General features: G+C 39.9%; 1 protein-coding gene across 5 annotated transcripts in view; it reads right to left on the bottom strand.

The window, feature by feature from the left end:
- Positions 1-13,459, bottom strand: part of FAM168B (family with sequence similarity 168 member B) — a 30,127-nt gene extending 16,668 nt beyond the window's left edge. For 2 of the 5 annotated variants that reach the window (XM_079130530.1, XM_079130529.1), the window contains exons 1-2: positions 12,848-13,109; positions 7,303-7,383 (exon numbers count right to left, since the gene is read on the bottom strand). In XM_079130530.1, the coding sequence (XP_078986656.1) occupies positions 7,303-7,383; positions 12,848-12,881 (115 nt within the window). In that variant the 5' untranslated portion in view covers positions 12,882-13,109. Of the gene's footprint in view, positions 1-7,302; positions 7,384-12,847; positions 13,117-13,214 lie in introns of those variants that run through there. The other 3 variants (XM_079130531.1, XM_079130528.1, XM_079130532.1) reach the window with 3 other exon arrangements.
- Positions 13,460-24,054: the final 10,595 nt, after the last annotated feature.

Here is a 24,054-nt window from a genome sequence, read left to right on the forward strand (position 1 = left end):
CATACTCTTAAGTTCTAATCCCCAACAACTTTCCCGATTTGGGGTGGCCAGTCTGAACCCAGGCTGTCAATGTCATTAAATGTCAATCTTCATACTGAAGGGACTCCAACTGGCCCCGCAGACACCAGGAAGTGGGAAAAGTCCAATCACGAACCACTTGGAAGCAAGCTGATTTTTATTACATGCGAAATCCTTAGTAAGACTAAACTAATAGTCACTAATAAGTCCAAACATGAACACAAAAGAAACATCAAGACATTTAATGTTAAAGTCAGAATCCTGCCCCCTACCCAGATGTCCACCAGCAGAGAAAGCTTCAGTCATCTGACCAGCCCTTCTTGGAGTCCAGGGATCCATAAGGTCCCTGCTTCCCTTCTGCTTGACTCCCCCTTTCATAGTGCAGGATGATGTGATGGCTAGGGCATTAGAAATCCTTCTTTATACAAGGGACATATGCCACTGAGAAGACCTGCTTGCTAGCCTTGACTACTGTCACACTACTTGTGAGAAACTATACTTTACTCCTCTCTTCTCTCGCCTGTTGCAATAAAACAAAGGCCAGGCACAGTGGCGCAGGCCTGCAATCCCAACAACTTAGGGAGGCCCTACGCAACTTAATCTGTCTCAAAACATAAAAAGGGCTGGAGATGTCATTCAGTGATTAAGAGCCCCTGGGTTCAATTCCTGGTACCAAAAAAAGAAAAATGGAACAGCAGCCTTCAAAAGGAACTGTGTTGAAGAAGCCCAGAGAAAGGTGTTTGTTTGCTAGAGCACTTAGACTGGGACCTTTAGAGTGGCATCATGACTCTGTAAGGAACTATAGTGGTAACACTAAACAAAGTCAGGAGAACCTTCAGGGTTAGGTGAAAATGAGGGGCAGGAATTGGGGGGTCTGAGTGGACTTCCAAAGGGTTAAGTAATTATGGGTAGGTTTGGCTTTTAGTTTCTTTTACAGTAATGGGGATAGAACCCAAGGCCTTCTGCATGCTCAGCAAATGCTCAAAACTGAGCTACACCTCTAGCCCTTCAGCAGGTTTTATCTGAAGGTTATAATTAAAGTTCCTTTCTAGATCCCCTGCAGCATTCCTCCCCAGCCTGGATGTCCTTGCTTTGCTATGTACCACCTTTCCAAGCAGTCCTCCAAGGTTCAATGAGAATAGTGAGACAATGGCCCACAGAAATTCCTACAAGTGACCAGATAGTATTTTTTATTATGAATCTGTTGTTTCCCTTGGTCTTAAAACTGATCCTCCTCTATCTCAGCATGAACTATTTTGGGTTTCCCTCCTGAATTCTCACTTTTCCACTTGCCTCCCGAGTCAGAGAACAGTGTGCAGTGGTAAAATGTTTTATCAACTTCATTCATTTTGATTATCAAGGAGAGATTTCACTTGAAACAGATTTCAAATGGCCACTGTAAAAAGCAGGGCAGAAATTTCCATCAGCATTCTGTAGAGACTGACGTGGAGAAATTCCCTAGAGGACCAAATGCAAGGGAAGCCAAGTAAGCTCTGGAGCTGCCCTCAATTCACCCACAGGAGCTAAAGGGATATAGCTTAGATACCAGGGAATCAGTCAGAAAAGGAAACACCACTGACCTAGAGCATATCCTGTAGGCATCTGCAACAATTTGCACAAAATCCAAATTTCTTCATCTCTCCCCATAAACCCACCAATAAGTTCTCATTAAATTATATGCCCTATATTTGTTTCAAGGGTCTTACAGTTATGTTTGTTTGGCCCTTCCCTTCACAACCTTCTAACAGTGAGTTAACATGCTCTAAAATCAAACATCATCTCTCCATCCCGTCAGCCACAACCTATTTGCTCTGCCACCATCCTGACCAGAGCTGAACATAGCTCACCTCACTATTTCTGCTTTAACTATTTTCACTTGAGCTACATACAACCCACAAGTGTAGTCTAAGAAGACCCTACTGGCATGCTGGTCATGGGTATAACACCAAATTCTTCTCCTTCTCTCCAGAATTTTGCTGAGAAGTACTGTTTCTCTATTCCTTTAGATTTTTTTTAGCCCCAGCACAGTCTTCCTAAAAGTACCCCCATCCCCGACACCAGACAGTGTCCCTTCATTAACTACTCTCACTCGCTTCTGGCATGCAGAGGCTTTTGGAAAGACCAGACTCCCCACAGCAAAAGAATGGAGTGATCTTCAACTATAACTTTGAGCTTGATCAATTTATGGTAATATCTTCAGAAAAGGAAAAAAAAAGACAAATTAGGAGAAAATATTTACAAATTATTTAGACAAAGGGTTGATACACTTAACTTTTTTTGACGTTCAGTGAACTGAACATAGTGCTTCACATACTCTAGGTACCAATAAGCTACATCTCCAGCCCTTTTTACTTTTGAAAGGGTTTCACTAAAGTTACTTGGGCTGACCTCAAACTTCTAATTCTCCTGCCTGACTTCCAAGTAGCTGGGATTATAAACCTGCACCACCACACCTGGTCATAACTTGAAAAACTAGAACAAAAATCCAAGAAAGAAAAAATAGACATGAACTGTTAGAAATGCAAATTACAATTTTATGATTTCTCACATCAGACTAACAAAAATCTGAAAATCAGATACTTTGTCAGCAAGGCTGTGGAAAAATATACTTCTAAGAAGAACAAAAACAGGAAATGCCCTACGGAAATGAACTGGGCACTACCTTAAAAATTGCACACATATATATGGAAGATTGAGGCTGAAGAATCCAGAATTCAACCCAGACTGGGCAACACAGCAAGATGCTGTATCCAAAAAATAAAATGCAAATGTATTTACTCTCTGATACACAACCCCACCTCTCATATTTGCCTTTAATTTTAATTTCCACAATCAATATAAGCACAAGGTCATTCACTCTGAAGTATCATTCAAATAGCAAACAGTTCAAACACTGCCACTCATCAAAAGTGGTTGAATTAAAAAAAAAAAAAAAAAAAAAAAAAAAAAAAAACCAAAATGGAGGGTTTATGCAGTGGTATGTTCTTTGTAAAAAAAAAAAAAAAAAAAAAAAACAAAACAACAACAAAAAACCTCTGTGAAATGATACGGGAATAATTTCTAAAATACAGTAAGTTAACAAAGCAAGTGCACAACACCGGCTGCATCACTTTCCCAAAACCAACCTGCTAATCCTTGCCCCAGGAAACCCAATGGCCTGGCTGAGACTTCCTCAGTTGAGCACCCCAGTCTTAGGCTCTTCCTACTCAATTCTGCTTCCTCCCCATTGACTTTCCACAAGTGTTATCCTCCCTGCAAAAATATATATGCTCCTAATTCCAACTCAGCATCTACTACTTCCTGTGTACCAAAGAAGAAATTAGAATACATGAACTTGTTGGCCTAGGACACTTGTCAACTAGCATGGGCAACAGATCCCTAGTCCCTGAGTAGATTAAGAAGATCAATCAGTAAGTTATCTGTCTGGCAAAGGAAGACATCATCAGGACCACTCACAATTTCTAATAAGATGTGTGTGACAAAAAAAAAAATACCAGACAACCCAAGTGACATGACTGAAAAACAAAATTAAAAAAACTGACAACAAAAAGAGACCTACAGGGAATCCAGAGTCTACAGTCAAAAAAACCTTCAAAGAACTGAGTAGTATACTGAAGATGAAAAGTCTTGATTCAGTATATGATTTTATAGCAAATTTGAGCACAATCAGGATTAGTGAAATGAAAACAGATCAGCAGCAGCTTTATTTAAGCTCATTAATGGGAAAAAAAAGGAAAATACAAAAAAAAAAAAGGTACATTCATAGTACATTCATATACTTCATTAATGAAGTCCCACAAAAGTAAAGGGCAGAAAAATACTTGCACAGGTACTGCAACTGCTAGAAGAAACCAACCCAGAATTTTAAAAATTCTCTAAATACTAAAGACGACAAACACCAAGAAAATCTTACCTAGTTACATCATGGTAAAAACAAAGATATTTTAAAAGCCACGGAGAGCACCATGGGTGGCAAGGGAGAATCAAAAAATTCATTCCAACAGACTAGAACATAGGGCTGGAGTGGTGGCTCAGTGGTAGAGGGCTTGTCTGGCATATGTGAGGCCCTGGGTTTGATACTCAGCACCACATATAAATAAATAAAATAAAAGATCCATTGACAACTAAAAAAGTATTTAAAAAAAAGAAACTAGAAGACAATGGAATTACATACTTAAAAGTCTGAGAGAGTAACTGCCAACCTAAAAATCTATATTCGTCATTGTAAACAATAACAAAGGCTCCCAGAAGATATCACATCAGATCCCCAGAATCTGTGACCATGACCTTATTTGGAATAAGACTGCAAATATGACTCAAGATCTTCAGATGAGATCATCCTGAACTGCCCAGGTGAGCCCGAAATCCAAAGACAAGTGACTTTAATTTCACAAAAGAGAAGCAGGGGTTGTGACCATGGAAACAGAAATAGGATTGATGTGGGCTACAGTGCAGGATGATCCACAATTCCAAAAACTAGAAAAGGCAAGGAATGTAGCCCTGCCCATATCTTAATTTCAGGCTTCTGATTTCCAGGACGGGGAGAGAATAAATTTCTATTTTTTTAATCTATCAAGTTTGCAGGTGGGGGAAGGGGGTGTTAAAGAAAGGGCAATGACCCAGATAGAAATGTGTCAATAGAAAAAGCAATAAAAGGCACTACTACAAACTGATTTAATAGCTATGGACTGCACAAAATAAAAACAGTAATGTCTTAAGTCATGGCAACAATAATGCAAAAGGAGAAAGAGGGTATTTTTAAATGTTGTAATTATTGATACCATTAAGAGAAAAGTAAAAAAAAAAAATCTTAATAGAAGAATTAAATAAAACATTCTGGATATAAACTCAATTTTATCAGTAATTATAACAAAACATAAAGCATTTCTGAAGAGTTTCCTCTTTAAGTGTAAATAAAAATAACAGTAAAGGACCAGCCTCTTCATTTGTCACTAAAGGCATATAAGAGCGCACAAAAGTACTTTCCTTTATTAAAATGTCTTGTCAGCTTTTAGTATTGAAGTTATGCTGGCCTCCACATCCTGCAGGTTTATCATTCCATATTTCTGACTGCCTGATTTAAATGACCTGAAATGATTATTGGTTCCTTCATTGAAACTTCACTCATAAAGTTTTATAGAAGAGAGATGTAAAACTCTCAAAACCAAGAAAACAGGAAGTATAAGAAAATGAAGGAAAAAAGTATGTGAAAGCATACAAAATTTAAAATCACTTTAAAATTACAGAAATTTTCTTCTAAATGTAATTTTTAGGTTCCAAAAAATAACAAAATGTGAGGGAGGAAAAAAAGTGGCTCACTCCAAAAATTCTCTTGACAAGCATCAGCAAACAGCCCACAGGGTCCACCACCCATTCTCATAGCTGTACTGAAACACACCACACTGAGAACTGCCAAAGGCTGCTTTTATGCTACAGAGAAAGAGCAGAGTAGCTGTACAATTCACAAAATCCAAAATATTGATTACCTGGATCTTCATGTAGAGTTTACCAATCTCTGCCTTTGGCCAACCAAAGAGCAGGAACAATGTACACATCTCAGCATTCATACCATTTTACAGAACTGGCATTTATTCTTCCTGCAGCACTTCATTCTCCTCAAACTTGTTAGCCAGTCTGTTTCCCCCTGTTCTAATACTGTTTTTTGGTTCTCTCTTTAGCAGTGCTCTAATCTGCAAGTTAACCTGAATTTTGTCCAAATACCTTTTTTTCCCCATTTTTAAAGTTCCAGTTGGTTACTTTTTTTCTGCCAGCACACTGTTCCCCTTTTATGTTTTTGAGTCTTTCTTTTTCACTTGTAATTATTCTAAAATTGTCTGTGTGACACAGCAAACAGTCATGACTAGTGACTTTCACCTGACAGCACCCTGTGTCTTATAATGATTTTGCACGCAAGCACGTAGAATTTCGTCTGTGGGAAGCCCACACAAACTGGGTTGGGGACAAATGCCTCCACAGCACTTATGCATTTGCTGCTGTCAGGTGTTCCAGGGGAATGAAAGCTGGAGAATATTTTTTATGTTGGTTTCTAAACTTCTGGAGCCCCTAGGAAATACAGAGTAATGCAAACCAGTGTCCCAAACATCTGGCCACAAAATCTTAGGAAAGCCACCCCCTTTTCTCAGAGCCTGTGCAGACTCAAGCTTCTAGGTGGGACCAGTAAATGGACTCTTTAGTCCACCTTTGCTGGGAGATCACTCTCTAGAAATCAGATTAACTGATTAGAGCCCATTCCTACTCCTCATCTCATAAGACCTGAAGCCTATTCCCATGTGGATTGTACCAATCTACAAAGAGCAAATACCTCTGGACAGACACAACATTACCTTAATGGCCAAATGAAATGGGTTTCACATCACTTCCATATTTGGCCCCAGACATTTGTTTTCCCTCCTACAAGTTCAGGTATACATTTGCAAATGTTTATTCCATTTTCTTTTCTTTTTTGGTACCAGGGATTAAATCCAGGGGTGCTTAACCACTAAGGCCCATCCCGAGCACTATTTTATTTAGAGACAGGGTCTCACTGAGTTGCTTAGGAACTCACCAAATTGTTGAGACTCACTTTGAACTCCCAATCTTCCTGCCTCAGCCTCCTGATTCTCTGGGATTACTGGTGTGCACCACCGTGCCCAGCTATTCCATTTTCTAAGAACCACCACTATGCCCAGCTATTTCATTTTCTGAGGATTTTGTAGCAACAAGGTTTTAGGGTTATTTCTTCAACCATATTATTAAAATCCACAAAGAAATAGTAACGTTGTAAATAGTTACCCTTTATTCAAAGTCACCAATTAGGACAACCATTTGCTATTTTTGACCAACAAGCAAACTAGCTGACTCTACTAAGAGGAAGGGATACTGTTCAGGCCTTAGAAGCATCCCCTCTCTAACCCAGGGATGAAACTAAAGTTCCATCAGCACAAACCCCAGAAATGGTATGAAGAGGAAATAAGAAGCCCTTTGGGGCTTTCCTATAGGGCAGAGATAAAGTGAGTGATTTCTATGAGGGCTGAACCACAACGAGGAGGAGCAGGACCTGTGACCAATACTAAACCAAGATGAGGAAATGAGGCTCACCAGACCAGCTTAGAGAAACAAGATATTGGTCCCAACTGCTGAAGCTACTAAATTAAACTTTGATCAAAGTCAGTCTCGTCTCTTGATTTTTTAATTTCATATATCTTCTTCCTTGTCCACTGTAAATATTTTCAATGCCATGGAAATATATCAAGTGTTCAAAAATGAAAAATTCTACTTGCTTACCTGGATAACCAATTCCTTTGGCATTTGCATAGGGAACCCCAGAAGATCCAGGGCTATAAACAGGATTCATGATTTCAAGAACTACAAGAGGGAAAAAAAAGTGATTTAGCCAAGTATCATTTTTCTCAAGCATCAGTCCCAAAAGAGCAGGTATCAAGTCTTTCTCTAGCCTATCTAAAAGATGCTGCTCCCAACCAGCAAACACAAAATGAATGCCTAATGTCCTAATGAGTGCCCAACCAGGATGTTGTGAAGAGTCTTTACACCACTCTTTAGTCCATCAGAAACTAATAGAAAAAAGTATTCTCTATATCTCTACTTAAAAGGAAAAAATTTCTACAAATAACCTAAATGTCCTTATAATAAGAAACAGTTAAGTAAACCAAGATATATCCAAACCATGAAATATGCAGTTGCTTTTTTAGAAAGCATTTAAGGAGAATGGAGGTGTACCACAGTGTTAAGAGAGCTCGCCTGGCAAGCACCAGGCCCTGGGCTTGATTCCGGGTCCACCAGAAAAACATGGGGGTGGAGTGGGGGGGACCTTCAAAACACATGATTGATATAACTTTACGTGAAAAAAGTAGGGTACAATACTGAATTATGCAGTGTGATCCCAAATTTACATCAACTTATGGTCACTGACACCTCCGACACATGAAAATAGGTCTGGAGGAAAACACATAAAATCATGAAAGGTAATTATCTCTACATGAGGTGGATTTGGTGTTCCTTCTCACTTTTCTACATTTTTTTAAATAAGTTGATTTTTTTCCTAAAATAGAAAAATTAGCTTACAGCCCAGTCACTCATTAACCCACTCAATGTTCTATCACTGATCTTTTTTCCCTGAAAAGTTCAAGAACTTACAGTTATGATTCTGTCCCTTCCCTAACTAAGATTCTCAGCCTAAGTGTGAGCTTTCCCTATTCCTCATCCAGCAAGTCACTCACTGACTTATGTGACTATAAAGATCAAGATGATCTTTAATTTATATTAAAACTGTGCATGAGGGAAGAAGTATGTATGACACTCTGAATTTTTTGCTGAATATTGCTGTGAACCTAAAACTACTCTGAAAAAATCCCCCCCCCCCCGTTTTTTTTGAGGGGGGATGGGAGTCTATGTTGTCCAAGCAAACTCTTGGGCTTGAGTGATCCTCACGTCTCAGACTCCCAAGTAGGTGGGACCACAGGTGAGCACCACTGACTCCTGACTGAAAGGTCTGTTTTTTAATTTTTGGGGGGGAGGGGTATACATTACATATACATTAATTTATTTGTTCAGTGTCTGCCTTCTCCACATCCCCAATTAAAATACAGGCCCACAAAAGCAGTGAACATACACTTAGTCCTGTTTTCTGTGGTATCTCTAATACCAATAACAATGTATAGTACAAAATTAAGTCCAAATACCTACTCACTTTTTTAAAAAACTCCATATACTTTAAAAACACTCTAGGTTTTGAATTCCATTAAAGACAAAATACAAAAATGAAGCACTTCAAATATTCAGCTCACCCTAACTCATAATAGTCACAACTAAGCAGTTTAGTATACTGAATAAACTAGTCCACATCCTTAACCTCTGTAACAAACTCAATAAGAAAAAAATGACAACATCAGTGATAAGGGCATTTATTAACTGAACAACTAATTTTTTTAGACTTCTAAACCAGTGCCAGATTTGCTACATCCAAAACCACAGTTAAATGATAAGTCTTAATCAGAATGTTCTCCCCTTCCTAATGCTCATTATGGCAGTCACTTGCCAAAGGTGACTATGAACACCTGAAAAAAATGTGGCTAGTGCAAGATCCGATGTTTTATCTTTATTTAACTTCAACTCAGTCACCAGTCTCCAGGACTACCACACTGGAAAGCACAGACCTACAAAACAGAGTACAGAAAAAACAAGAAAGGATGCAGGTAAGCAGGAGGATCAACTGTGTCTTGTCCCACAAACTGGCAATTGCCAACTCCAATTCCTCTGCACTTTCAACCCATTCTTGGGAGATCTACAATAAAGGAATCATGAATGTCCTTAAACACTGCACTAACTTCTCAGGTGTAACTATAGTTTCTCAAGAAGTAAGTATTTTCCAAGCTCTAGTTCTCCATGTTCTGTGCCAAAATCTAATTTTATTCTCTTAACTGAATTTGAGATTAGCAAAACACTGTGCAAAAGCCTCAGAAAAAGGAGGAAGTCAGACCTCTTCTGAATATGCAATCTAGAAAAAGCGCTGTCCAACAGAACTTTCTGCAAAGATGCAAACTGTGCTGTCCAAATACGGTAACTGAATTTTCAGTTTAAACAATCAAATGTAAATTATAGCTATTATTCTGGACAGCACAGGCCTATAAGGATTAAAACAAAAAGCATGAATAATTGTGATACAGGGCAGAGTGTGAAGAGTCACAAGTGAATAAACTGTTCTAATAGCTGAATAGAGAGAGCAAAAACTCAACCGGGAAGGGAAGAATGATCAGGAAACTTGATTAAATAGCCAGCATTTCCAAATTTCACAACTAGTCACAGGAATGAGAAAATTCAAGACACATACTGCAAATATTAGACAGCTGGGTATAACTGGAGCTTAGGTTACTTGAAGGAATCAACAATAGATGACTGTGGAGACACAGGTTAGGTTACAACCAGGTGGAGACCCTTAAATGCCAGCTGAGCACATGCTATCATATGACAGGCAATGAAGTTCATAAACAGCACAAGAGTTCCCATTCCTTGGGTATATACCATTCCTATGTATACAAAATGAAAACAAATGATTACATCAAAAACTACACAAATTAATACTGTGCTGTGATAGCCAAAAATTGCAAAAAAGCTCAAATAAACACCAGAAACCAGAAGACTCTCCTTCCATAATAACCCTATAGTCTAGACCACTAATGATACAATTTAACCCACTTGCCACTCAAAATTTTCACAGAACCACATCTGAATTCTAAATAAGTTTCACACTTCCTTGAGGTTGTTTCCTGAAAGAATATATATTCTCTAAAGTTATTAAAACATTTTAATGAATTAAAAATTACAGGTACATAAAATATTACAGGATTAACGAAAGTGTTGTAGTTTTGTGACAATTTAACAAAGGAAAAGATAGCCTATAATATAACAAGACACATCTTCTGTGAACAAATGCCAAAAAGCTCCTTAAGTAATTTGGATACTATAAGCCCAAAGAACTGAGAAAATACCTGGTTCCCACAGAGCCTCTCTGCATCTCACCAAGTGAAGGAAGTTCTTAAGTACCTTCTGAATGTGCAAGAATAACTGAAGAATTATCACAGTGGGCTAGAGATATAGCTCAGTTGGCAGAATGCTTGCCTCGCAAGCACAAGGCCCTGGGTTCAATTCCCAGCACCGCAAAAAAAAAAAAAAAAAAAAAAAAAAAAAAAAAAAAAAAAAAAAAGAGTTATCATAGTAATGAATATTAACTTAAGAATATGAACTTAGTTCAGAGTTACTGAAACATAACCTGCTTACTGATTAGTAGACTTGAAACCTGAACCTAAAGATCAATCCTAACATCACTAAGAGTCAAATTACTTAACACTATCTGTATCCTTACATGATAAAATATGAATTACTATGCATCAAAGATGAAGTACTACAAAAATCAAATATATGTTTATGCCTCTCTCTCTCTCTCTCTAGATGTATATATTTTTTTAAATTTAAAGGCCAGGCCAGTCAGGCGTGGTGGCACACTCCATAATCCCAGCAGCTACGGAGGCTGAGGCAGGAGGATCACAAGTTCAAAGCCTGCCTCAGAAAACAAAGCACGAAACAACTCAGCGAGACCCTGTCTCTACATAAAATACAAAACAGGGCTGAGGATGTGGCTCAGTGGTCGAGTGCCCTTGAGTTCAATCCTTAGTACCCTCCCACAAAAAAAAAAAAAAAAAAAAAAAAAAAAAAATTAAAGGCCTGATGTTTTAGATTTCATATCAACAACCCTGATTTTAAGGAGTTTAAATTCACTCTTTCAGAGACTCCAATATACAAGATATAATACTCTTTAATCAACACTGGAACTTCTCAGTAACATTTTTTTTTTGGGGGGGGGGTACTGGGGATGGAACTCAGGGCCTTGTGCTTGCAACTACCAACTGAGCTATCTCCCCAGCCCCTCTCAGTAACATTTGACATCATACAGAAAAGCATATAATAGGAGAAAGTTCTCCACTCCCCCTAGTCTACTTTCACTACCAACATATGCAATCTACTGGGAGAAATTCATGTATTTCTGCACAACACAACTGGACAGATTTCACGGAAACATAGACATGAGTGAAGAATTACCCTATTGTGCTGGAACACTGCTATTTAAAAAACTGTTTCAATTGGTCCAGGAAAAAAAACTCTACTATAAAGACAAGCTGGGAAGATAAAAATTTTCCTTTAAATTCAGAACCTGTAAAAAATTAAAATATTTTAAATGCACTGCAGATTTTTTTTTCCAAATTATAATCTATAGCATTTTCAAATTACAATTGTTTAATCTTAAAATTAATATGGTTTGAAAAGTAGTTTAGACTAAATCTTAACATGTATATTAGGTTCTGATAGGAAGGCCTGGGCAGTAACAACAGATGCTGCTCCCTCCTTCCTTCTGAGTTCCAGGCACTTGCCTTAGGGCACAGCCTAATCCTTTTACTTCTGAAAGGCAGGAGGCAGAAAAAGGACACTATCTGCTTGGGCACTTCCAGTGACTGCTGCAAAGTGAACAACCAGGAGAATCGTGTAAGTCAGCAGTCTCCAACTGTAAGCCTGTAGTGCCTCCTACCAGACCTAAACTTTCATTTAGTCAAAATCACAATTAATTTTAAATCATTTGAAAGCTTGCATGCCAAACACTCCAAAATATTGCATGAGAATGCACTCTACCAAAGTCAGTGCGCATTATAAGGACCAGGAGAAGCGAATTTTTCATAATTTCCACCGCAGTGGTTAACATTACAAAATGTAACCTTAGACTGCTGAAGTCTTAGCTCACAGGGAAAACAACCCACTACTTCTTCACCTACAAGTTTATGTCCTTATAACTGTCAAAACCAAAATTTTTAAATCTAAAATCTTTAACACTATTTTAGAAAGTAATCTCAAATTACACAGGATGACTGGAAATTTTAAGGGATAGGAACTACATAAACCTTTTCTTCTTTAAAGCTTCTGTGCATGCCAAAACACTCCAAAACATGTTTATGAGTGACTTTAAGGATTAAATATTAACTCATACAATCCATTGGATGCACGTTCGCACACACTATAAAAGAAAAGCACCCTGTTTGTGGACACACTGGAAAGGTGCACTTTCTTTTTTCAAAGTTAACCCAGACTGTGCCACAAAACGTCCCTTCTGAAGAAAATCTTAAAAGCCTAATTTAAATCGTGCCCTTTCAAGCAGGGGGAGGACGCTGAATTTCCGCAAAGCGAAAAAGAATTTTATTTTGTAGATAAAGTGAATAGTTACACATTCGAAATTGTTAAACCCACAAGAATACCAAATCTGACTTACAGAAACGACACCCCATTGCTCCCCTGTTTTCCATACTCTCTTGCTCTGGTGGCTGCGACCTTTAGAAGGCCGAGAGGACATCCCTGCGCCATGAATACACCCCTGGCTGGCCACCTGGGCCGCAGCCCCCGGCCGCACAGACCGCACCTGCCCGCGCCCACGGCCCCCGCCCGGCCAGCGGACAAAGCGCAGCGGGGCCCAGTCTGGCGCCCAGCGACCCCCAGCCGCCGGCCCGACCTTGGCGCCGCCCCGGGCTGGTCGCACAAAGCACTGCACTTCCGTCCGCGCCGCGCCGCCGCCCCGGCCCGCCCGCCGGCCGGGACTGGGGAGGGCGTGCGTGCCACCCCCGCCAATCAGCCCCACTCACCGAGCCGCGCGAGGCGGCCTGGGCCTGGGTAACCAGCGCTTGCCCGCCCGGGCGGACTCGGCCGTGGGTCAAGGCGAGGGCTAGTGCCACGGAGGTCTGTTCCGACGCGGACTGAGCCGCTCGGCCCGCGTCTCCGCCGCCGCCTGGGCGCCGCACTCTCGTTAGCTCTGATCCGCCCGGCCCGCCTCTCCGCAGCCCGCGCTCCCCGCCGACGCTGCGCAGCACCGGAGCCACCAACCTCACTTCCGCTCGGAACGCGCCGGAGCGGGGACGCGCGTGGCGCGTGACGCGACGGCGTGCGCGCCCCTGCCAGCGTGCGCGAGACGCCCGGATGGGCCGGCACGCAGGAATGTGCGGAACCTGGCTGGCGCTGGGTGCTTCTCTTAGTAGGCAGCCGCGGAGTTGCACAAGTTAACACAGTATAGCGGGAAAAACACACTGGGACGTAATCGTAACGTAAATTAACTTGTGAAGGAAGTATGTTTGGGTTCGCATATTTAAAAACAGCCCACGCAGCCAGGGAGTGATAATTCTGGATCACCCCCTCCTTTGGCCGTGCGCTACCCTGGTCTCCCTACAGGGGACGCTATCCTTGCTGTCCGGCTGTGCCGCGGGCGTCCCCGGTTGGTGTCTGCTCGTGGGGAGGCAAAGGACCCTGCCAAGCACTGCTTTGAAAGCCCTACTTCCCTTTAGGTCATGATGGGGAAATGGTGCACCAAGAGATTGACTGACTTTAAGAACGCACGATGGGGCGTTGGGTGCAGCTCAGTAGTAGAGCCCTTGCTTAGCCTGCTTGAGGCCCAGCACCTCAAAAACAGAGTAGCAAAACAAAACCCACAACTCCTAAGACACACCCAGCATTCAAAATCCCCAAGGTCTGGCTTCAGAGTGCTTGATCTTGACTGGGAAGTCCTGGCTTTGAGCTTCCTTAGAGTTATGAAGCAAGGATTAGAGACAGGCCTACTGTTGATAGGTAAAGGGTACCATGGAGAAAATGGAGGCCGGTTTGGGTCCAGGAAGTTGGAGACCACCACCCCTGGGAGACTGGAATGTTAATGCCTCCAAAGCCCTTTGATTACCAAGATTATCTGCCAATACTACCCCTCCCAAAAGATAGCAGAGAGGGCAGTCGTTAATTAATGCTACCTGCCTGGATCACTGCATTTGGCTTTTGCCCCTACCCATCTGCTTCTCACCTTTTGGCCATCTCCTGGGCCTAGTCACATACTCAGGAAGAAGAGAGATAGGGGAAAAGGACAGGAGAACAAAGAAAGTCTAAAATGTAAAGGCAAGCCATTCTCACTTTTTGGGATATCAGCTATGATCCCCCTTCTTCCTTCAGGCAGAAGTCTGTGTTACTATTATTTAAATAAAACCTGCTTTCTACACTTGCCTTGACCACTTCTCTAATGTTCAAATGTCATTATTTGAGGAAGCAGAACTCATTACTGATAAACAGAGGTATCAGCTGTTTTCCCTTCTCTAACACGAATAATACCCACAAGTTCAGTGCTAGAACTGAGAACCAGTGATCAAGAGCTGATCTTGGTCACAGATAATGTGCTGAGTGGAGGCTGGAGTGGGTGGTCTCATTGTGCCCAGGCAGAATAGAACCACCTCACGGGCCTCTACTTAGTAGAATGAACCCTATCAGGCTACCCTGAACTGTCCAAGCAGGGGGCAACCCCACTCTTGAGCAGCATCAACTACATTTCCAACTAAAGGTTCTTCAGTTGGCATCTATTGAATTTTACTGGGGGTTAAAATACAGATTAAGTATCCTTTCTCTGAACTGCTTGGGACCAGAAGTGTTTTAGGGTTTGGATTTTTTTTTTTTTTTTGGGGGGGGGGAATATTTGCATATACATAAAGAGATCTCTTGAGGGTGGAGCCTAAGTTTAAATACAAATTCATTTATGTTTTCTAAGTACCTTATACATATTTTTTATACAATTTGTAAGTAATTTTTGCATAAAAATATTATAGTATGCAATGTGCCATTTCTGGTGTCACGTTATTATTCAAAAAGTTCTGGATTTTGGAGTACTTTGAATTTCAAATTTTCAGATTAGGGATGTTAAACCAATAGTTTGCTACAACTTCTAGAGTATGTAAATATTGATCATTTTAAACAAAATTAGGACAATACGCTTTTAAACAAATCCATTGGAATATAAACACCATGGTGATTTGACTCCATTTTCCAGCTTAAAATATATATAAATAAGTTCTATAACAGTACAGAATTTCATCATTCCTTTTTCTTCTTGAACTCTCATCTCAGTTTCAGTGGTCCAAAAAATTGACCCTTCCTAGTCAGACACAGTGTTGCATACTTGTAATCCCAGCAACTCAGGAGGTTGAGGCAGGAGGACTGCAAGTTCAAGGCCAACCTCAGCAACTTAGTGAGGCCCTAAGCAACTTAGTGAGATCCTGTCTCAAAATAAAAAAGACTGGGGATGTGGCTCAATGGTAAAGCACCCCTGGTTTAAATCCCCAGTACAATATTTACAGAAATACTGAAAAATATCAAAAAGAAAAAAAAAAAAAAACTAACAGCAATGATTACCTGTGATAAGACAGGGACAGAGTGGGCAGACAGATAGACCCCCATAGGCAGCCAGAAAAGAGGTCTCAGAGAAAAAAAGGAGGAAGAGAAGATTGAGAAATCAAGCTCCTGACGCCATATGTCCCTGGCCACAAGAACAGTTCCTTAAAAGCCCCTAGACATGACTAACCACAAAAGGTACTTCCTCTTGTGCCAAAAGACTCTCACCCCCATTCTTGTGCTGATTAAAGCTTAGAAATCACTTTTCTCCAGATTTGCTAAGAAAGGCAAAATAGAAATCCTATATCCCACCAATCAACTATGGGACAGATCAAGTCCACAAAAATACCTAGACAACAAATTCCAGTTGGCATCCCTCTCTTGGGACCCCCTCCCTCTTTGGGAATTCTGCTTTCTTTTTTTTTTTTTCTCTCTGATAAATCCTGTTACTTTGCTCTCTCCCTTGTGTCTGTGGATTTCATTCTTCGAATTCATGAGACAAACCCACCTGTCTGCGCTTCATGGTACAATGGGACCTGAGCAGATAGGAGACAAGGATGAGAAAGAATTTTCATGTTTATTTTCTTTAAATTTTCAAACCATGTAAATGTATTACCTATTATATAATTAAATTCAATATGAATAAAAATATTTTTTTTCTTGCAGTACAGAGGACTGAACCCAAGGGCTTCACACATGTTAGGCAAGTGCTCTACCACCTTTTTTTTTTTTTTTTTTTTAAATTTGCCCAGGCTGGCCTCGAACTTGTGATCCTCTTGCCTCATTCTCCCAAGTAGCTGGAATTACAGGCATGTCCTACCACAGCTGGCTCATATTTAGGGAGTACAAAATGGTTTAAGAACTTTTGAAAAATATCTGGAAATTTTTTTATAAAAAAATTGCACCAAGGGTTGGGGATATAGCTCAGTTGGTATAGTACTTGCCTCGCAAGCACAAGGCCCTGGGTTCAATCCCACAAAAAAAAAAAAAAAAAATGCACCAAAAAGAAGTGAAATAGTATATTCATGCAATGACTTCTACAGAAATGTCCGTAGTAGTTTTATTGATAATAGAATCACACTGGAAGGCATCCATGCATCTCTCTTCAGAAGAACAACTAAAACAAACTCAGGGGTATACTGGACGGTTTATAAAAGCCTGAGGACAAATTTCCAGGAATTTTGCAAGGCAAAATTCAAATGTCAAGCACAGTCATTATCAGAAATTTTATTGTTTAAAGTTAACATTAAAAACAAAGGAAATACATATTCAAAACTTATTCCTTCCTAATTATTTTATGCCCTGTGCCTTAAGACTGCCTGCATCTATGGCATCTACCAGTAACATGCTCTATAGGTTTGTAGAGCTGGCTTTCTTGTCTCTTTTAGTGATACCTTATTGGAAACCTGAAATTGGCCATGTATGAATATTTATTCCCATGGAACTTACCAAATATCACTAATCAGGGCTTGATTTATTTATTTTGTTTTGTTGTTGATTTTCTAGGGTCAAGAATGTCATGGGAGAATATTAGTGAAGTAGATTACACTTAAAAGTAACCAGTATTTATAGCTATCACATTGTAAATAGTATAGATGATTTAGGAAATACTCTTATAACATTCAAAAACTATTACCCAATTCCCAAAGAAGTCCTTGATGTCATTTACAGACAAGTGAGGTTATTTCACTTTACTATTAGTGTTATTTCACTTTACTATGACTACTAGTTAAAGGAAAATATCAATCAATATTCATGTCAAACTAGCCTAGAGAACTATGAGATATGTTAATAATAAATTGTTCTTATAAGCCACTAATTTGGGGAACCATTGACATGTGATAATGGATAGTCAGAGCATCTGTGGCTTGAATAACAAGCCAACTACCAGTCCCAGGTCATGAAATCAAGCTAATGAATCACCCTCTGCATTGACTGATTGTTTGATTGATTGAGATAGGATCTCACTAGGTTACTTAGGGCCTTGCTAAGTTGCTGAGGCCAGCTTTGAACTTGCAATCCTCCGACCTTAGCCTGCCTAGTCTCTGTGATCATTGTCTGCATTTAAATAAATGAACTATTATGCAAAATAAGAAAATAGAGTGCACGGCACAGAGTAAGAAAGTATTTGATTTATTTTATTTATTTATTTATTTATTGATATATTTATTTATTGATACTGGGTGAACCCAGATGTGCTTTACCACTGAGGTACATCCCCAACCCTTTTCATTTTTAATTTTGAGATAGTGTCTCACTAAGTTTCTTTAGGCCTTGCTAAGTTGCTAATGCTAGCTTTGAACCTGCAATCCTTCTGCCTCAGCCTCCCAAGTCTCTGGGATTACAGGCATGTGCTACCATTCCTGGCTTTATAATAGTTGTAAAAAATGTTATTTACATGTATTATTGCAGTGGTTAATTTCATCTGTCAACTTTACTGGTCTACAGGATTCCTAGATAACTGGTAAGACAGTATTTCTATAATATGTCTGTGGGGTGTTTCTGGGAAAAGTTAGTACTTGAATTGTAGACTATGTAAAGAAGATCCACTCTCTGTCGTGGGTGGGCATCATCCAGTCTTTTGTGAATCTGAGCAGAACAAAAACATGGAAGAAATGTGAATTTACTCTCTATTACCTGCAACAGTTATCATCTGTTCTTGGATGGACATCAGAGCTTCTGGTTCAGACTGGGATTGGGACTTACCTTATTGACTCTCCTGGTTCTCAGGCCTAGGTGTTTATGTTGGCCCTACAAAACGGGCCTTCCTTGCTTTTCACCTTTCACCTTGCAGGCAGCATATTGTGGGACTTGGGGCCTCTATCATCACATGAGTCAATTCTATATTAAATCTCTTTCTGTAATTCATGTATCTCTTATTTGTTCTGTTGCTCTGAAGAACCCTGGCTAATATAATTATAAAGTAAATTAATACTGTAGGTGATGTCAAAAACTTGAATATATTCATCTGAGGTATTTACTTGGAAGCTGAATTGCTTGGTCACAGGGTACCTACACCTTGAAACTTATTAGTATCAAATTGTCCTTCAAAGTATTTGTCAAGCCACACTATCCCCAGCTAGAGATGAGCTCTGATAGCTTCACTTCTTAATTTTTGCCAATTGGTTGAGTTTGAAATGGTTGTTTTAACTTCCATTTCTTATGTATATGATGTACATCCAAGTTTTTGGCTTGAGTTTCTGCTTACCATGGAATAATCATGTCAAAGTAGAATCGCTGACCTAAAAAGAATAAAGTAGCCAGGCATGATGGCAGGAGACTTTGTAATCCCAGCAACTTGGGAGACTGAGGCAGGAGGATCACAATTCAAGGTCAGCCTCAGCAACTTAGTGAGAGCCTCAGCAACTTAGCAAGCACCTAAGTAACTTAGCAAGACCCTGTCTCAAAATAAAAAAGGGTTGGAGAAGTAGCTCAGTGATAAAGCACACTTGGGTTAGGCAGGATTCATTTGCATTCTGTCTTTACATTTTCTCCTTTGCGAATGAATTATTCATGTGTCCTTTGCCTTTTTTTTTTTTTCTTATTGGAATCTTAATGTTTCCCTTGTCCAGCCATTGAGTTTGTTGTATAAAATGAGGGCTTACTAGGGCAATACTACTGCTTTCTATTCACCATTCAGCTGTAGTCAAAGTTTTTTTGAGAGTATAATATTCTGTTTTGGTTCAACATGGTGGAACATGCATAGAAATCTAACTCTCTTCCCTTCCAAGTCATTATTATTAAAATAAAAGGAAAAGTATTTTTAAAAGCACGGATCCTCACTAGTCCTGGAAAACAAGTTAGGGTTACCATGATTAAACTGTATATTTTGAGATGGTTGAGCATGATAGAAAGACATTGGGTTAGAGGCTTTGAATCTGAAATGAGAAGATCAAGAACACAATTTTGTCCTTCTTTAGAATCCTGAGAACTAGATGACAGATGTCCAACACATCAACACACAACAAACTGAAGTAGCAGTGGGGTACAGGAGGGGAGAGAGGTAGAGAGAAAGTGAGAAATAGACCTATAAAAAGGGCTTAACTGAAAGGCTGCCTGTGCCAGACTGCATCCCATTTCATTTCACTACTCTGGTGTACATAGGCAGCTTCATGTGATTTTTGTTCTTCTTGTTTGGTTTTATTTATTTATTTATTATTATGTAATGCTGGGGATCAAACCCAGGGCCTCACACCTGCTAGCTAAGGGCTAAACAGCAGAGCTATACCCTTAGACCTAGCTTAATTAAAGGTTTATACTGGGCAAAAAAAAAAAAAAAAAAAAAAAAAAATCAGCTCTCCTGAGAAGAAGTGAATTCAGATGTCTAAAGAAAACCAAATCTGTTTTAGTCTGGTTTTTGTGGCTATACCAGAACACTTGAGACTGGATAATTTATTTACTTATTTATTTCTTTTTATTATTTATTTAAACAAATGGGATACATGTTGTTTCTCTATTTGTACATGGAGTCAAGGCATACCATTTGTGTAATCATAAATTACATAGAGCAATGTTGTTTGATTCATTGTTATTTTTTTTCCCTTCCCCCCCACCCCTCCCACCCCTCCCACCCCTCTTTTCCCTCTATACAGTCCTTCCTTCCTCCATTCTTACCACCCTCCTTATCCCTAACCCTAAACCTAACCCTAACCCTAACGCTAATCCCTCCTACCCCCCCCATTATATGTCCTCTTCCACTTATCAGCGAGATCATTCGTCCTTTAGTTTTTTGAGATTGGTTTATCTCACTTAGCATGATATTCTCCAATTTCATCCATTTGCCTGCAAATGCCATAATTTTATCATTCTTCATAGTGGAGTAATATTCCATTGTATATATATGCCACAGTTTCTTTATCCATTCATCAACTGAAGGGCATCTGGTTGGTTCTACAATCTGGCTGTGGTGAATTGAGCAGCTATGAACATTGATGTGGCTGTATCTCTGTAGTATGCTGATTTGAAGTCCTTTGTGTATAGGCCAAGGAGTGGGATAGCTGGGTCTAATGGTGGTTCCATTCCAAGCTTTCTGAGGAATCTCCATACTGCTTTCCAGAGTGGCTGCACTAATTTGCAGCCCCACCAGCAATGTATGAGTGTACCTTTTTCCCCACATCCTCGCCAACACCTACTGTTGCTTGTGTTCTTGATAATCGCCATTCTAATTGGGGTGAGATGAAATCTTAGGGTAGTTTTGATTTGCATTTCTCTTATTACTAGAGATGTTGAGCATTTTTTCATATATCTGTTGATTGCTTGTACATCTTCTTCTGTGAAGTGTCTGTTCATTTCCTTAGGCCATTTGTTGATTGGATTATTTGTATTCTTGGTGTAGAGTTTTTTGAGTTCTTTATAGATTCTGGAAATTAGCGCTCTATCTGAAGTATGAATGGCAAAGATATTCTCCCCCTCTGTAGGCTCTCTCTTCACATTACTGATAGTTTCCTTTGCTGAGAGAAAGCTTTTTAGTTTGAATCTATCCCAGTTGTTGATTCTTGCTTTTATTTCTTGTGCTATGGGAGTCCTGTTAAGGAAGTCTGATCCTAAGCCGACAAGTTGAAGGTTTGGACCTACATTTTCTTCTATAAGATGCAGGGTCTCTGGTCTGATTCCGAGGTCCTTGATCCATTGTGAGTTGAGTTTTGTGCAGGGTGAGAGATAGGGATTTAGTTTCATTCTGTTGCATATGGATTTCCAGTTTTCCCAGCACCATTTGTTGAAGAGGCTATCTTTTCTCCATTGCATATTTTTGGCACCTTTGTCTAGTATGATAAAATTGTATTTATTTGGGTTTGTGTCCATGTCCTCTATTCTGTACCATTGATCTACCTGTCTATTTTGGTACCAATACCATGCCGTTTTTGTTACTATTGCTTTGGAATAGAGTTGAAGAGAGACTGGGTAATTTATAAAGGAAAGAAATTTATTTTGGCTCAGAGTTTGAAGGATGGAAAGTTCAAAAGTGTGATATTGGCAAGGACCTCACGTGCTTTACAGTTCATGATGGAAAGTAGAAGGGAAATCAGGCACTTGCAGAAGAGGCAGGTCATAAGGGTCAGTCTCACTTTGTAACAACCCACTCTTCTTTGTTGTTGTAGTTGTGATACCTGGGATCACACATTCTAGGCAACTCAGGGCATCACACATTCTAGGCAAGCTCTCTATCACTGAGCTACATCACCAGGCCTTCATTTGCCTTTTCTTTTCTTTCTTTCTTTTTTTAAGCTTTTTGGTAATGACCCACTTTCTTGGTAACAATCCAGTTCCAAGAGAGTGAGAATTCACTCCTGTGAGAAAGTCACTCCTCCCTCTTAAGGACCTAACCACCTTTAAAGACTCACCCCCTCTCTTAACACTTAAATTGGGAATGAAGTTTCAACATGGGTTTTGGCTGGGACAACACACGTCAAAAACATGACAGTTTCTCAGCAAATATTGAGGGCAAGATGAAGCTAAATTTAGACGTGCGAAACTCATTGTTTCCCACCCAAAAGAGGTAGTTCCAGAATTCCCTTATAGGAAGAGCAAAGGGGCAGCCATCAGGATGGAAGCGGTAGCTAGTTCTGGACTGGACTTTGCATCAGCTTGACCTGTGTACTCCTCTCACTGGAAATACATGTCAATTTGGGATGGACCTGAGGTGCTGTTGAAGATAGTGAAGTAGCTTAAGTCCTACCGTCACAGGAAAGCAAGGCGCTGAAACTTCAAACTTTGGTTCTTGTGTTTCGATGAAAGAAAATTTAAAGTCAGACACAAAAAGTCATGCAAAAGAACTTTATTATAGGTGAAAGAAAAGTGAAAGCAAAATGAGGCTTAAACAGAGAGCACCTTCAAAAGAGCGGGCCATCTCCGAGCAGAGAACAAAAAGGAGACAATGCTGTTTCCAAATTTATTACTGTTTGATGTTTACCAGGAAAAACGGGGACCACATTCTGTACTCTTTGCCAATCAGGTGTTCAACCTCCCTTTCACATCTGGTGGTGGAGGTTTTGACCTTAGTTGGTCCTCTCTGAAACTCTCATGGTGGTCATCCTATTTAGGGTGGGCTTCACCTACAGATCACTCCCAAGTTAATGTGGGCACCGGGGGTCAATAGCTGCTCAGAAGTTACCTTGGTGCACCTGTGCTACTAAAGGAATCTTCCTTCTCAGAGAGATGGAGACACCTATAGCTATAATTCCTAGTTTCTCATCAACATCAATGGACCCTGTCAAGAGTTAGTCCCTTAATCCTTTTGTTTTGATGTATTTTCCCATTAGTTCCTTTGATTCTATTTATTTTCTACAAATTAACTATCACTCTTTGCTTTCTCATTCACTTGGAAAGTAGAAGACCCTAAAGACCTTACCATGCATTTAATTGCTTGTTGTTAGCTGCTACCTAACACTACTGCTATTTCTGAAAGTTCTGTCCTGGTCCCTAATGCCAATCCAGTAAAAAAGACGTGGTTTTGAGAAAAAGGAAAAGGAGGTTTATTGCTTTGTTAGCAAAGGAAAAGCACAGGGGACTCCTGTCCCAGAAGTTGTGATTCTGCCCATCAGCAGGAACAGGGGGCTTTTAAAGAGGTGATTCAAAGGCTACATCCCACATGATCCCTTTTGGGAGTTGTAATTCACTTGTTAATTGGGGAGATAATCATTTCTGAGATCTTCAGGTGCCATTCCCAAAGTCTGATGACTTCTTTCCTGTGGTGTATGCGTGCTCAAGAACAGAAAATTCTGCCTAGGATGGAGAAGAAAGGCAATTCTGTTTCCCCTGAGATTAGGGAGAGGAGCAGGGAGAGAGGAAAAGAAAGAAACATGTTCATTTTAAAAATAAGTTGCAGTGGCAGAGCAGCAAGGCATAAAGTGAACCACTGTTATAATGCTTCACTGTACCTGCCACCTCTGCGAATTTATTCGTATTTAAAAAAATTCTAGCTGGGCATGGTTGCCCATGCCTATAATCCCAGCAACTCTGGAGGCTGAGGCAGGAGAATTGCAAATTCAAGCCCTGCCTCAGCAATTTAGCAAGGTCCTAAGAAGCTTAGTGAGATCCTATCTCAAAACAAAACATTTAAAAAAGGGATGGGGGTCTGGAATTGTAGCTCAGTGTAGAGCGCTTGCCTGGCATGATCCTTAGCACTGCATATAAAATAAATAAGTAAAATAAAATATCCATTGACAACTAAAAAATATCATTAGAGAGAGAGAGAGAGAGAGAGAGAGAGAGAGAGAGAGAGAGAATGAGAGAGAGAGAGAGAGAGAGATATGTAAGCTCAGTGGTAAAGTGCCCCTGGGTTAAATTCCAGTA

This window comes from Sciurus vulgaris (assembly GCF_902686455.1).
Source record: "Sciurus vulgaris genome assembly, chromosome: 3".
Lineage (NCBI taxonomy): Eukaryota > Metazoa > Chordata > Mammalia > Rodentia > Sciuridae > Sciurus > Sciurus vulgaris.